The following is a 16,390-nucleotide window of genomic DNA, read 5'->3' as shown; positions in this document are numbered from 1 at the left end:
GTAACTAGAGCTAGAGGAGACACAGATACACAAGGAGTAAGTTAAGCAGGTCACTCCTGATGTATGTGTGGCTATCTTTCACTGTGTACACAGAAAATGTAACACATTAAGCAGAAAGTAATTAGATTAAACCATATTGCCACAAGAGCACTCTGTGTCTTGTATGGTCTTGGGAATGAGGATTCGAGTAGAATACTGGTCTAGCAGTTGGGACAAGATAATAGTCACTGAGTTTTTGTTTCATTTGGAATTTGAGATATACAATGTCAATTGCATTGGTTTTGTTAGTAAGCAGAAAACTTGCAGCACACTTAACTTTACAGAGCCAAGTTAAAATGCTAGTCTTACTTTTTGGTCCCGAAGCATTTACATTTCCAAGTGAAAACGTTACTTCCACAGATATATTGAAGCATTCATGGATTTGAGTTTATCCTTACCGTGTAATGGTCCATGATGTTTTGAATCCTGGATGAAAGGCATATATTGGGTCAGATAGCATCATGGTGCTGCCGCGGAAAAACAAAAACCTTAGTGTTTGACAACTCATTATTTGTGACATTGAGATTAAGGTTAAGTTTTTTTTTTTTTTTGTATGTTTTTTTCCTCAAATTCTAATTTATCATGTTTTCGAAAGCAAACCTCAAAAATAGTTGGGATAAATCTCTTCGTCTTCTCCGTCTCCTGATTCCCGCCGAATCTCATTTAAACTCGCTGTCAGAGCGGTTAAGCACAAGTGTCAGTCCGCGCGCGCACCTGCTGCTTTACGCTCGGCTCGTGTCAAACTGGTTAAAGCGCTCGGAGATGTGGAGAAATTATCTTTTGGCTTCAAACCATTATTAATTCAAATAGGACGTCAAGTTGAATATCCCTCGCTTTTTCCGAATAGTAATGATTGACGCGTGGGTTGATTCAAACAGAAGCGATGAAAGCGATGGGGGTACAGGTGTGTGTTTGAAGGCTTCCGCCTCTGGTGGAGATCTCGTGGGGAAGCTGACATCTTTTGTTGTGTCAGTCACAACATACCAATCCTAAGCATAACGTCCTTTGAAGCCTAACCTAGAAAAGAGACGTCTGTAGAGTTCTGCGGATCGAATAAAGATTTATATCCTACTCCCTTACACACTCTCACGAAGAACTATTACATGCAATTCCCAGTGTTTTGTCTTAAAGTCAACATCAAAATCGTAACCCATTTTCAGTCTGTATTCATCCAAACAGGGAAATCGTTTTGTAATCTTCAATGTTGTATGTATAATGACGTGCTTCGCTTTCTCTTTTCTTAAATACAGCATTTCTGGCATACTGCCAATAGTTTACATAATGATTTAATGCTGTTAATAAAAACATAGGCAATAACAGTTTTTTTTCCTCAGAAGTAGGCCTTCATAACATTGTGTAAGTAAAATGGGTTGAAATTAAGTTTTATGTTGCCTTTAAGTTTGAAAAGAATAAATGGTGAGTATAGTTGGTGAGTCATCAGATTCTATTTGCCAACATTTAGGTTGACAATACACGGGGTAACTTTTTGAGCATTGTTGCTTGGGCACTTCCCATTGAGAATGGACAACACATTTCTATCTGGATACTCTAAATCGGTCGAAGGGCCTGTCTCTCTCTCCTGGCTGCCCTTTAATGGCAACATCATTTAGAAAGTTGCCTCGTGTATCATCAGCCTCACACTTTTTGCTGCTCTGTAGACACTGATTTCACAGAATACATTCCATGTTACGAAATTTGCTGCTTGCATGCTTTGTCATTCTGTCTGTCAGTCATGTTGCAGAGTTTGTGTGTGTGTGACAGTATGCTTAAGAGTGAAATGTACCAGCATTGCCACTACACTATGTAAACTAGTTAACTTAAATGACAATTAGACTAGCTCATCATAGCTTAGTGAAAATATTTAAAGCATTTGAGGATTTGAAAATATTATTTATGATATTTGGTGTAAACGCATATTGTTCCTTCCTATGGCCTTAAAATCCATTATAATTTCTTTTGAAATGTATTTGTTTCTTATTGTGTTTGTATTTAGACAAATTAACCTAAACAATAGAACAAAAGTGAAACTATTTTTTTAAAGTTTTGGGTTTATTTAAACAGCTTCACCCCTCAATTAATTGTTTTATGTCTTAGACTTTTTTTTTAAATGTCTGATATCGTTTAAATTAAATAAAACCCATTTCAATTCACAAGACATCTACTCTTGTGGTTATTATGTTGGTTTCTTTTGTTGAACGAATACGAAGATACACAAGATGTGATTTCTTTCAAGTTTTACTTCTGTCAGTCAAGAGGAAACACTTGCAATTCATTCAGTGTTGTGAACATTTTCTCGCTTGCTCAAATTTTATGAGGTTGCCCATTGGATAATATTCAAATGTTGCATAAAAGAACTGCATAGTAATGCATGAAGACTGACAAAGGAGAAAGCCTGGTAAGTAGCAAGGCTTTAACGTGTTGCACTCAGCTGCATTTCTTTTCATCTATTTCCACTGGCCCTTCTCATAGTCCCATTTGGCTGAGAAACCCTCCACAGGGCTCACCCGCATGTCCAGCATCCTCTTCACCTGCATAGCCTGCCATTCGTCAGCAAGGGTTGGAGGATGAGGGGGATACACTGAGCACAAAAGATTGACTGTAACTCAGACTTCATAAATCACTGAATTAAAAACCAGAAGATGATCCCTTACCATAATACCGTTGCCAGAGAACAACCAGGCCAGTGAACCCAATGAAGAAAAAGATGCCGCCCCACACAGTCTTCCACTCACCAGTTGGTTTCTTCATCTCCGCATATGTCTCATTAAACATAATCCTGTACACTGTCATTGAGGATCACAGTGGATAAAAATTGCAAAATATTTAAGGGATTACCCATGATTTTGTCTTTGTTATTTGCCCTATCAGATAAAATTGGTGTTCATAAAAACCCCCATCAAATGGCCAGTTGTTGGGACAGGACATGTCAGGGCTTGTTCTTTTTAATTTATTTGTATTTATTTATAAGTTGGCCAAATAAGACTTTATTTTTGGATCTCATGCGATAAACAATGGTACATGTAGCCATGTCATGTACCATGATTTACCAGTACTTGTTAATGCTACTGAGAGGCAGGTGCTTTGAAGAGGAGAGCCTTAATTTAGAGAGCACTTCACTGGACATTAATTTAGACACCCTTTCGTGCAATACGAGATGTCAATATTTTTGGTCCATTTTCTCAGAGAGTGTAGATTTTAAATGTAAATATCTGCTGAAAATAAATATCAACTTCTAGCACTAGAATATCAAAGCGCCAGAATGCTTACATTTGACTACTCATTGAATTTGGACTCTCTATGTTGAGAATAAAGAATTCTGAATAAAATACACAGGAGCAGTACTAACAGGCAAGTTTCTCTTCTTTAGAGAGGCTGTTCCAGGGACCTTTCTCCTTCTGCTTCAGGCTCTCGTCTGCAGCACTGAGCAGGTCTTTGTATGGTCTATCAGGCAGAGGAGTGTCCAGTCGGTCACAGTACAGGGGTACAGACATATCAGCCTGTTCTGTCACCCCAACTTTGAAAACTGGAGGAAATTATCAATTGATTAATGAGGGGGAAATATAATGCAGGAAAACAAGGACTGATAAATAAATATGACACTGATGTAATGCCCACTCATTGATCATCCTAGTTATATCGAGGGCTTGGAACCAGAGGGGCGTATGTGGCTTTTTGGGCGAAAATGAGTTCTATATATCAAATTAAAGGTCTTGATGAGCTCTATTTAGTTGTGCCAAAAAGACGCATCAGAAATCAACTTGTATTGAATAAAGCAACAAAACGACAAAGACCTAACACAAAAGTTTGAGTATTGTTTGGAGCCAGAGAGGCGTATGTCCACTTACGCCCTTCTGGCTCTAAAAAATACATGTATGGCCTACACACTGTTTGGAGCCAGAAGGGCGCAAGTCCACTTACGCCCTTCTAGCTCTGAACAATACAAGAGCCTACAGTATTTTTCAGAGCCAGAAGGGCGTAAGTGGGTGGGGCCCCTAAACAGCACTAGCTAAAATGGCTGACACCCATGCTGCACACATGGAACTGTCTGAGGCAGAACAAATTTTGATGAATATAATGAAGCAAACGGATGAATCTTGTGAAGAAGTGACAGATGAAGAGATGTTTTGTCCTGGGTGTCCACTAGTGGGCTCACTTCCCCTTAGGCACCTCACCGTAGGCACTACAATTCCCACTAGCCTTGTCCCTTCATCACAGTAATTGCACCAGGTGCCTTCACTTATTAGTCATTAGCCTCCCTATATTTTCCAGTCTTTTCCTGTTGTCTGCATGGAGTCCTTTCCTTCCTTACCTTCCGTTACCCAGTTTTTCTCGTCGTCCGAGTTCCTGTTCCCGTTCCTGTTCCTCTCCTGTTTATTTTTTTGTTTGTTTGGATGGATTTTTGGTTTTGACCCCTGCTTGTTCACTTCTCTTTGGAATACCCTAATAAAACCTACTGCTATTGGATCTCTCTTTTCCTGTGTCTCACTGGGTCCCGAACGTCACAGAAGGACTCCATCTACTAAGATCCAGCGGTATGTTTTTTGATGTTTCCTCCCCAGCCACCGAGCGGGACAGAGAGTGGTTTTGAAGGAACCCGCCTGGTCGTTTTCGTGGGACCAGGGGAGGTCGCAGAGGAGTGAGTGGTCGAGAGGAGGTCAGGCATTGCTCTCCACCATGGCCCCCCTTCGACCCTGGGTTCGTGAGGGACGGATCGGAGCCGCCGTCTCACCATTGCGGACGGAGAGGGGAGAGGAGGCACACGTCTGCCGAGCCAGCGCCGCTGCACAAGATGGCCGCCAGCGCCGCTGCACAAGATGGCCGCCAGCCCAGCGCCGCTGCGCAGAATGGTCGCCAGCCCAGCGTCGCTACCCAAAGAAGGCCGCCAGCCCAGCTCCACTGCCCATAATGGCCGCAAGTCCAGCTCCACTGCACAAGATGGCCGCCAGCCCAGCGTCACGACGCAAGATGGCCGCCAGCCCAGCGCCACGACGCAAGATGGCCGCAAGCCCAACGCCACTGCCCAAAATGACCACCAGTCCAGCACCACGGCCCAAGAGGGCCGCCGGTCCAGAGTCATGGCACAAGATGGCTGCTTGTTCAGCGCCTCTGCACAGAATGACAGCCACAGTTGACCCTCCAGAGTCAAGTCAGGTTCCTGCTGACCTTCCAGAGTTGAGTCAAGTTCCCGTTGACCCTCCAGAGTCAAGTCAGGTTCCCGTTGAATCTCCAGAGTCGAGTCAGGGCTAGTCACCGTTGACCTTCCAGAGTCAGGGCTAGTCAAGTCACCGTTGTTCTTCATGGGCAAAGGCAAGTCACCATTGATCTTCATGAGCAGATTCAAGTCACAGACTATCTTCATGGGAAAAGGCAAGTCACCATTGATCTTCATGAGCAGATTCAAGTCACAGACTATCTTCATGGGCAAAGGCAAGTCACCATTGATCTTCATGAACAAAGGCAAGTCACCATTGAACTTCATGAGCAGAGTCAAATCACCATTGAACTTCATGAGCAGAGTCAAATCACCATTGAACTTCATGAGCAGAGTCAAATCACCAATGATCTTCATGAGCAGAGTCAAATCACCAATGATCTTCATGAGCAGAGTCAAATCACCAATGATCTTCATGAGCAGAGTCAAATCACCAATGATCTTCATGAGCAGAGTCAAATCACCAATGATCTTCATGAGCAGAGTCAAGTGAATTCCTGAATCCAGTCTAAACTCTGCGAAACTACCAGAGTCTCTCCACGCCTCTGCGGAACTACCAGAGCCTCTCCACGCCTCTGCGGAACTACCAGAGCCTCCCCATGTCTCTGCTGAACTACTAGAGCCTCTCCTCATCTCGGCTGAACTACCATAGCCTCTTCTCGTTTCTGCGAAACTTCCAGAGCCTCGTCACGTCTCAGCCGAACTCTTTGAGTGCTCGACTGATCCTGTCTTGGCCATGGAGGCCACCCTTAACTTGTTCATGTTCGCTGTTTCAGACTTGCCTAACCAGACTTGCTCTCCTATGTCATCAATCCCAATGTGGTGGTCTTCTGCGCCGCCCTGGGGGGCTTCTGTCTCGACCGCATGGATGTGGTGGTCTTCTGCGTCGCCCTGGTGGGCTTCTGTCTCGATCACACGGATATGGTGGACTAAAGAACTTAGTCCACATGTAAAACATGCAGTTCTTTATTCAGATACTTGTGGTGGACAGAACAGGAATGCTTTAGCACCATGTGCCTGCGTGCTGTCAGCTCACCGACCCTCTCCACTATTGACCATAAATACATGGAGTCTGGTCACAGCCAGATGGAGTGTGATAGTGTGCATGCTGCAGTGGAAACTGCAAGAAGAAAAGTTTCTATTTACTCCCCTGATGGCTACTACACACTTGTGAGAATGGCAAGAAGGAACGACCCATACAGTATACATGAACTTGAACACAAGGACTTTCTGGACTTCAAGTCCCTCTCCAACCACATACTCAAAAACAGAACAAAAGATGAGGAGGGACAATCAGTTCATTGGCAGAAGATTAAATGGTTCCGCTACACGAAAGATGAACCAAACACAATCTTCAAGTATGATTTCACCGCCCCAAACTTCCGAAAACTGACGGTGGCACAACAGCCAACAAGCGGCACCAGAACCACACACCCCAGCTCATTGTATGAAAGTCCTCCAGGGATCAGTGCCTTAAAGAAAAAAGACCTACTCACCCTGTGCACCAATGGGAGTATTCCCCACTGTTATGTAGAGTTCTATAACACTCTGACAGTGGGCAGTGAGTGAACTTTTTAGTTCAACTAAAGTGAACTAAAAAGTGAAATGTGTAATAAACAAGAGAAATTAAACTGTTTGTAATTAAATGTTAAACTGTTTGAAATTAAATGCATTAATGTGAACTCATGAATAAAATTTTAAATTTAACTGTTTGAAATTAAATGTTAAACTGTTTGACTTGAATGTGAACTCATAAATGAGAACTGAAATTAAACGGTTAGAAATGAAATGTTAAACAGTTTGAAATGATGAAATTAAATGACTATGTATACAGTATTTTAAATAAAATGAAAAGTAATGAAGTTAGAGTGTTTTTAACCAATGTTTTTACCAATCATTTCTGCATTGATCAGCAGATACGCCCTATTTTTCTTTAGAATAATTGGAAATGTTTGGTGCCAAAAAGGCGTATTTGATGTTCTTGCCATATTTTCAAGATTTTGCAAGGTTTTATAATATGTTCATTGTGTTAATATGCCATAATATGTTCTCTTAAGAACTTACTCGTATAAGTATGTAAGTGGTTGCAATGTTGTGGTTGAAGGTTAATAAATACAGTTGATTGAAGTGTGGTCAAAATTTTGTTTTGGCTCTCCTGTAAAGTTTGTCAAATGCCACTTACGCCCCTCTGGTTCCAAGCCCTCGATATATTATATATATATATATATATATATATATATATATATATATATATATATATATATAATGTATTCATTTTATTTTGTTCTTTTAAGGAACATTTAACATTACCATGCCCGTGACTGGCCATCCTGCCACTGCTGGAGCTGAATGCAGCCCCTCCGCATCTGGACAAAAGGCCCGCTACACGTCCGGCTGTCACGTGGAGCATCTGAGCCACAAAAGAAAATGAAAACACGTTCAAAACCTCTCAGAAAGACCACAACACCTGTCAGATTTAGGTTAAATATAACGCACATAGTTGTGTAACTACATTTTTTACTTTTATGTGATCTACATAGAAACTGGTATGTTCTTAAGACAACTTGAACGTCATCCTTTTAATAGGCCTCATCTCTTAAACATTCGTCAATATTCAAGTTAATTCTGATTAATTTACGCGTAAAACAAACCTTTACAAAAATTCTCCTCCGGATTCACAAAAACTTCGTAGTTCGTAAAAGTCAGATTTGATTAAATGTTAATGTTAATGAATTCCAATTGTTCTTAAATAGGACGCGCGCGCACGCTCATTCACAATTAGCATAATCCCCGCCTATGAATTACGCAAATTACGTATCTAAATGGTGTGGAATCTTTTACTGTCTATGTGTGGAATCCTTTGGTTTGGCAAGTTATATTGCATAAATGCATAAGAGACTTAACCACATAGAAAAAGCTGCGGTTTTTAAAATACCCGCTTCGTATGGACAAACAGGCTATATGCTTGACAATATATGAACAAATAACGTGTGTCCACCAGAGCGTTTTTAGACCATCTGATATAATGCCTGAAAACGACCAGCTGGTGGTGCTTGAGAGAGCTTTGGAGGCACTGCATTTTACAGTAAATCTCCACCATCCATGGTTTAAAAAATACACATTCTGAGTTTATGATGCACAGTTCTGGGAAATTTTGGGTTTTGTTGAACAAAAACAAATCAAAATTATAATTTATTTAATTATTTTTTTTAGAAAGCAAATGAACATACAACATTTTTTATTAATCTGTGCAAAGCTAAAAACTTTTTGCACCCTCTATGTGCAGCGACAGAGAGACAAAATAATTAAAATGGAAACTTGCAGAAGTCCAAACCAATAGTTCACAATGACCCCTATAGACTCTTAACTCTCAAACAATTACCAAATGGTTTGTAAAAGTCAATTATCTGCTGTATTTTGTTCTACAATGTATTTTTGTGTGACTATAGCTGTTTTTTTTTTAAATTAACATTATTTGAGGAGGAGTTTCTACTGGAAAAATACCGACAGCATGATCATCACAACAGCCAGTAAAAGCAAAGAAGTCATTATGTAAAAGCATTAAACTCTTGTATGCTTATCAGTATTGCGATGCTGTTGAATGCTGGCCTACTCATCAATTTCTATAAAAGCTTAAAGAATACTCTGTAGCTGTTTCTCTTGCTGTAGAATTTTTGCATCTTTTGAACTATTTAAAGTATTTTTCATAGTTAAATGTGAAAGAGCACATACTGGCATTTTCTTTCCGTTTTTCAGTCCATGCTTATTGTCTTTCTCCCCCTGCTCCTTCTAGAAAGTTCCCTCATCGTACTCACAGTTTTCCTGAGGGACAAGACGATAAGGATGACAAAATCACAAATAAGAAGTGCACACTTGCTTTGTCTTATGCGTATGTCCCTGCTTGGGCTGTTGACACTGACTGACCATGAAAACACTGGGGTGGGTGAAGAAAGTAAGGAGGGAGAGAGGGAGAGAGAGACTGTGCAAGTAAACATCTGAGACAACCATGTGACTTCACTGTTCACTGAGAAGTCTGTGCTGAAGTTTAACCCTTCACATATCAAATGCCCAGTGCTTGTTTTGTTATGATTTTATGGCAGTTTAGTTGTGATCCCATAAAGACTTGTTTTTTGAATCCACAGATAATTTTATTTAGTTCTTGGAAGCAAACATTCAGAGAATAGAGCAGATGGAAGAAGAAAACACCAGAAAAAAAGGAGTAAAAGATGGGGGGGGGGGGGTATCTGGCTTATGTCTAGTCCCGATCTGGGTTTAGCCCAATGCAACCTGAGCTAAAGTCTGCCTCAGAAGTTTTGTAGTGAGTCTGCATGTGGGAATATGTTTCACTGCTCAGCCAGGTCAGGGTCAAATAAGGACAAGCCTGCTGTAAAATATTCCAGTGTCAGATATATCTAAAGAAAGATCAGACAATCATACACGGTTAAACTGTTTTCTTAAATGTAATTTCTTCAAATCCTCAGTTCTCTCTGCTTTACTGTAACCAAATAGTGTTTTGGAAAAGTGAGAATTTCTGAATAATAACTGCAGGTGTCAAGTTATTATTGAACATTTTTGTTGCCACACATTTGAATTATTTCATATCTCAATGCCTCGAAAGAATGTTAAATACAAGTTAATCTATATCAAAATCATCTTTCTCATGCTGTTGAACAAAATATGATGTGATGTGACACTGATGTGTAAAGACATGAAAAGATCGGTCTGTGCAAGAAAATGAACAGTATTTATATAGTTTCTTACCTCTGATTCACTGCAATGTCTGAACTGTGCTGAGCGCACTGCATCTTCTCTGCATCTTGACACTTCTAACTGAGACAGTAGAGTGTCAGTGGTCCATTTGAGAGATAAGTGGTGGTTAATGCACTTATAAGTTTGTGATCTGCCATAAAGCAAGAAGAAGACATATTACGCGCTGGCTGAAGAAGAAGACATGAATGCGCTCAGGACAGTTCAGACGTTGCGGTGAATCAAATGTAAAAATCGATATGAATACTGTTCAGTTTCTTGCACAGACCAATTGTTTTGTGTCTTTACACCTCATTGTATATTTTACAATATATTTTAGGGTATATGTTAGGGTGAACTATCCCTTTCAGATTTAAGAATATTACACTAAAGTAAGTTTATGCATTTCAATTTTCATTTTCATATATGTTAAGGTATATGTATATTTTTTAAAAAAGTTTTTTTTTTTTAACAAAAGTAAGAACTCTACTCATGTGAAAAGCATCAGAAGCCTCTAGATGGCAGCAGTAAGCCTCACACGGTGTCAACTGCAGCTCTGACCGAACATGTCTTCAAAGACTGCATGGGTCTAAACCAAACCAGGAGCAGGACTGTTATGTACAAGATTTGTTTGTGATGTGAATTCAAGACTTGACAATTTCACAAACTGTACCTCAGTTGAACTGTTCAATCTGTAGGCCAAAGTCTAATTCACCAAATGTCATCTAGAATACATTCTGGGTTTTAAATATAGTTATTCCTGAGTAAATTAAGGTCTTTGGTGAACTACTTTAAGATACATATTGTTCTATAACTTAAATTACGCAGTGTCACATGTGTTATAGGCCTACTGATGCTATACTTTTAGGTGTTGAGTTGCAATAAAAGGGCTAAACTGATTTTTCAAGCAAGTAAACTAACATCCTTGTGGTAGTTATTAAGCATCTTATATTTTTAACAAACAAACTACTTTTAACTTGTGGTATATCTGTCTAATTTATGTTACAGTAAAATGTTAAAGTCTCTTCAAGTAATGTTAACAACAGACCTTATTTCACTCGTAAGTCAAAACTGCTGCTCTAAACACCCATTGGAAATTCCTGAGGGAATTCATGGCTGAACACTCTTCATGGTTTTATGACTGCAAACTCTATATGATACCTTCACTTGTTAGAAAATTTTGTTTTATTTTTTATCTTTTTTGTGTATAAAACTGCCACTAACCAAGTCCTACTCTATTCTCTTTCTTTCCATTTAACAATAATTATAAAACACTTTCAATCATTTAACAACTTTTATAGTTTACTATTATGCCGAACAGTATAAAAACCTATGAGCCTACAGTAAATGCTACATTCATGTCATTATTTAGTGAAGTGAAAAACTTCAGATGATGCATTGTTTCTCTGTTATTACATTGTAATCTTGTTTGAATAGCGCCAGAAAGAGTGGAGGGAAAATAGTTCTTGTCTTACACAAACATCTGCTAACAAAGTACATTTCTTGTGACCTGTCTTCTGAAATTTCTAATATAATTTTATTTTCATGCTAGATAAGTTATCAGTTTTAAATCTTCGGTATCACTATCGGCAGCTGTGCTTGAAATATAAAATTACAAGTTACATGCCCAATAAATAATAATTTATTTTTGTTTGTACGCGACCAAAGTTTTGGAATAATTAACACTTTTGAATGTTTTTGAAAGTCTCTTATTCTCACCAGAGCTGCAAAAATACAGTTAAAAAGTACTACTGTGAAATATTATTGTTAATACAGTTTAAAATAACTTTTTGAATGTATTTTAAACTGTTATTTATTCCTGTGATAGCAAAGCTGAATTTTCAGCAACCATTACTGCAGTCTTCAGTGTCACAGGATCCTTCAGAAATCAGTAGCTCAATAAAGGAATTTTACTCATTTTGTCCCTAAACATCTTCTGTAGGGCAGCTACAATTAAACATTTATGTCTAATCTTTTTTAAGTTGAAAGCCTCTTTATTCAACATCAATCTACCCCACCCTAGCAGAGAACTGTGTAAAGCCCCTTTCACACTGCACGTCGGACCCGGCATATTGCCGGAACATTGCCGGGTCGCCTTCTGTGTGAAAGCAACCACGTCCCGGGATTGATTCCGGCATTGAACCCGGGTCGGGGACCTAGTAACATTGCCGGGTTCGACCCGGGACGAGCGCTGTGTGAACAAAAGCCAGATCTAATGCCGTGTCAAAGTGATGACGCGCGTTATCACGCGACTCTTTTACCGGCTGTTTTGAAGAAAGATCAACGTTCGCGTCAAAAAAATATGGGCAAACTGTAATGAAGCAGAGATCAGTTTGTTCCTCACTTTCCGCGCTGATGGCGAGATCATTTTCTTGCTTCAGTGAAAGTATAACGTGCCTAATGTTTTCGACTCGTACATTACACGTCACGCCCTGATGTCACGTGTCGTGACGGGATCTTTACCGGTTGTGTGTGAAAGCACGCACATATCCCGGGTAATCACTGGCAGTGTGAAAGTGCAAAATCTAGCGACCCGGGAACAATGGCCGGAACACTTTACCCGTGTATTTGCCGGAATGGCAGTGTGAAAGGGGCTTAAGTGAGTATTTAGGTGGTGACTGTCCCTTTGGGGTCCACTGATTCTCGGGTGTTGACTATGACACCAACAGCTGACAGAACAAAGCAGAGGGCCGGACCGGGCACCACTGGCTGTGCTCCATTCCATCCTGTCCCCTCCCACCAAGAATGGCACGTGTCCCTGCCCACCCCCAACCAAACACAGCTTATACTGAGTGTCCACAACCCCCTGCTTCTGTCGTTAAACCCATTGTTATCTCCAAGCCCCCTTCCTCCAGCTCAGTCCTGTTATATGCTCATATTTTGCATTTTTTGCTCTCTAGAGGAAACTCATATGCCATTTGTCTTCTCCCTCCCCATCCCTGGCTTCTTGCATTGTCTTGCCCCTTCACAAAGCAACAAAAAGCCAGAGGTGAAGAATGAAGCATAATGACCCTTTTGACCGTTAATTTGAAGTCAGTCTGGTCCCCAATGCCATTCATTCACATCCAAACATATGCAACTCACTAATAGTTTATCTGCAGACCATGAGATGCCCACTTCACTGCAAGCACATATGCATGTCAGTTATTTCATAAATCTAATGAGTATTCAAGAAACACACACATGAACACACATAAATACACAACCATTCCATGTTTTTTGTGTTCTGTTATTATCTCTCTATGTAGTACCGCAATGGGGTGGTTGAACTCGGATCTCAAACTGTGCCTCAGGTTAACCGTCAGGATTGGATGTGCAGGAACTGGTTTTTATACTGTATAAACTGCATTTTCTATCGCTTAACCCTAAACCTAGCCCCTCAAACTAAATTGTCTGCATTTTTAGATAAAAAAACAAAAACAAAACTTAATTCCGTATGAATTATAAGCTAGTTTCCACATGGCACTAAAAATTAACCCAAAAAGGTCAAAATATTACTTGTGGGGACATGTGGTCCTCATGACGTACATGGTTTCTGTTATTTTTTAATTGTTGACATGTTTAATCAATCATTTTTTTATATTTAGCTGTTGTTGTTGTTTGTTTGTTTTAGAATAAAATGTTTTCATTTTAATTAAAATATTGAAAATTTAATTTAGGTAAAGGCAGGGGAATGGGATTTTGTATAAAAAAGATAATTAAAAATAAATAAATTTGAACAACAACATATTAACATAAGTTTTTAAAAAGAACAAAATAACTGCATGTACAAATTTAAACTGAAGCTTTGACTACAGCATTTGCACTTGACATTAATTTACAGTTTACAGATAAGTTTGTACATTTTAAAACAATAATTTGTAATAATTTGATTTATGAGTGTGTGTGTGTGTGTGTGTGTGTACTTTGTATGTAACTTTTTATTTTTGTCACAGAAGTTAAATTTAAAGAGATGCTTTATTGCTTTCTGTTTGTTTGCGGTTCATTCAGCCTTGTGGGGAAATGCCTTCGCATGCCAAAATGTGCAAGAGCACTACTTCAGAGATAATGTATTATTCACTCTCTTTACACCAACCCTTGTATGGCCATAAATATGTGGGTGAACCTATGAAGTCCTGCCCTCAAAACTATGGCCAAGGGCAGATAAAATAAAGCCAGCTTTGACCTAGACCTTCTTGTGCCAGTGTCCTGGTTTACTGTGCCACCTCTCTCACTTTTCCTTTCCTTCTTCCATTCACATCCAACCTACTTTGCATACTGGCATCATAACACAGTCTTTTCCTTTCAGAACCCCGGGGCATGCTGGGTAAATGGGTCATTCTCCCACTGCATTTCATTAAAAGTGGCTGCTCTTTTTGTCGCCCGTTTCATGTGTGGTTACAGCTTTGTGTTTGATCTGGACCCTCTCCTCCTCTGCTGCTTCTTGTTCAATGAGGTTATGCTTCAGAGTAGTGAATGGGATGTCATATGATGCACTCCATGATGGCCCTGATGGATGATGGGACACTGACCTGCATTACACACCAATTAGAGCTTCTCACTGTTTGTTTTTCTCTATTCGAACTGGCAGTGCCAAACCTTTGGAGATAATAATAGCTTTCAGTGTTATCTTCATGACAGGATTATCAGGCTGAGCTACCTTGCTTAGAGTTTTCCATATTATCTGTTGGCACGAGACGTAATGAGGCAAATGAGGTTAAGGCTTCAGGGTGTAACATCAGTGCCCCTCCCTCCTAAACAACCACTGTGAACATAGACAACACGTTCAACATTATACCAAAGAGATTTCATTCATGCATATTTATTCAAATCATTTCCTCATCATCTTATAATCCTGATGTAATGTGTACTAAAACGTTCCATAAAGGCAAGAGGAGATATATCTGAGATAAGCACAATTTCTGCCAACATTATTGACTGCACAGAAGAGAACTGAGCTGAGCTGGATGATGAGACAACTGAATCAACAATGAACTGACTTTAACTAATAAACCGATTGTTTTCTATTGTCTTCTTGCATTATCAGCACAAGTTTTTCCTGTTTAACACTGTAAAGCTGCCTTGACACAATCTGCATTGTATGAAGTACCATATAAATAAAGGTGACTTGATAAACATATCTCATCTTTTAAGCATTAAAATGCACCATTTGCTAGTCCAACAAGTTTTCTCTGCCAAACACAGGTAAACATATGTTTTTCTTTTACTACCTTTACTTAATATCTGGTGATCTCATGGTAATTCGTAACTATTTGACATTTTAGCAAATTGGCTTCTTATTCGTTCAAGTTCATTTGTATGCTTTCAATCTGTTTATGCTTACTGATTTTCTAAAAATTGATTCACATGTTATGAAATCTTACAAAGATAAGCAAATGTAACATAGCAATGTTTTTGACTGATCTGAACTGAATGCAACAATTAACATCTCACTGATTCAATCATCAGGTCTCAGCAAGTCTCAAGTAAACAAAAAATTTATTCATCATTTTGAAAAATGAACAGGATTCTTTGTTACTGAACATACATCTGTGTATTTGATAAAAGCAATTATTGATTTTGATGTTGCTAGCACATTTGAGCTGCAGGAAATAAGATAATTCTAAGAAATGATGTGCCGTTTGTGCATATTGAATCAAATAATGGTCTTTCTAGGGAAGAAATGAACATTGAGTCAGAAATAGTTTTTTTTTTTTGCTTCATGAGGAGTTTCAGTGGAATAGATATCTGAAACAAGTGGAGCAAGTATTGCATGTGCAGGGGTTTTCTGGCTGTTGTTTTTAGGTGAAGAAGGAAATCATTTTCCTTTTCATCAGAGGTGTATGTACATGTAAAAGCTTTACACAAGAAGGAAACCAAAGGGATTTGTGTGTTTGTGGAAAACTATCGAACAGGTCCCACTGTCCCGTATTTACATGTTAAACCCAAATCTGTAAAGCAAACACTCATACTGCATACACACTTACACGGCTCAGCAGAAAGGATCTTTCCAAATATTACTTCAGAAGAACAAACATACTTGTGTGCAAATTCAAATGTCCTATTTACTGTAACCTGAATTCACTTTACTATTGTTAAGTGTTACCAAATGTATTTACTGTGAAGTATTACCAACTTTACCAATACTATAAGTGGCTCTCGGGAGATAGGGGGTGGAATAAAACAATACAAATATGACCCTTTGGACTGTAAGGTCAATGTATTTATAAAGCACTGTTTAAAATAACAGTAAACTAAAATAACACTGCTGCATCTTCTCCTTGCTATATATTTGTGTATATTTTATAGTGTATAAACAATATGTCTTTATTCCTTTTTCTTAAATTTTAGTTGATACCATATTATTAATAAGTAAACCTATTGTGTTGTAATGTGTATAATACTTGTATATAT

The 16,390-nt window shown here is 39.1% G+C and overlaps 1 protein-coding gene across 2 annotated transcripts; it reads right to left on the bottom strand.

The window, feature by feature from the left end:
- Positions 1 to 2,258: 2,258 nt before the first annotated feature.
- LOC132129634 (cytochrome c oxidase subunit 4 isoform 2, mitochondrial-like) lies at positions 2,259 to 9,115 on the bottom strand. 2 transcript variants are annotated; one of them, XM_059541275.1, is made up of 5 exons: positions 9,067 to 9,115; positions 7,562 to 7,661; positions 3,386 to 3,553; positions 2,691 to 2,822; positions 2,259 to 2,617 (listed from the first exon to the last, which is right to left on the bottom strand). In XM_059541275.1, exons 2-5 carry the CDS (start codon positions 7,659 to 7,661, stop codon positions 2,484 to 2,486), a joined length of 534 nt encoding a protein of 177 aa, XP_059397258.1. In that variant the 5' UTR covers positions 9,067 to 9,115; the 3' UTR covers positions 2,259 to 2,483. The 2 variants fall into 2 exon arrangements, with proteins under 2 accessions (XP_059397258.1, XP_059397259.1); XM_059541276.1 differs by lacking the exon at positions 9,067 to 9,115 and adding an exon at positions 7,903 to 8,045.
- Positions 9,116 to 16,390: the final 7,275 nt, after the last annotated feature.

Source organism: Carassius carassius, chromosome 46, assembly GCF_963082965.1.
Source record: "Carassius carassius chromosome 46, fCarCar2.1, whole genome shotgun sequence".
Classification (NCBI taxonomy): domain Eukaryota; kingdom Metazoa; phylum Chordata; class Actinopteri; order Cypriniformes; family Cyprinidae; genus Carassius; species Carassius carassius.
Note: the sequence above shows the minus strand (reverse complement) of the source record. Positions and strands in the feature narration are given on the sequence as shown.

Excerpts from the sequence above, each read along its gene's own strand:
- LOC132129634 (XM_059541275.1), bottom strand. The coding sequence starts at position 7,661 with ATGCTCCACGTGACAGCCGGACGTGTAGCGGGCCTTTTGTCCAGATGC. Across the intron at positions 3,554-7,561 it reads GATGGCCAGTCACGGGCATG|TTGGGGTGACAGAACAGGCT; the intron begins GTAATGTTAAAT and ends CAGTTTTCAAAG. Across the intron at positions 2,618-2,690 it reads TCTCTGGCAACGGTATTATG|TGTATCCCCCTCATCCTCCA; the intron begins GTAAGGGATCAT and ends TTTTGTGCTCAG.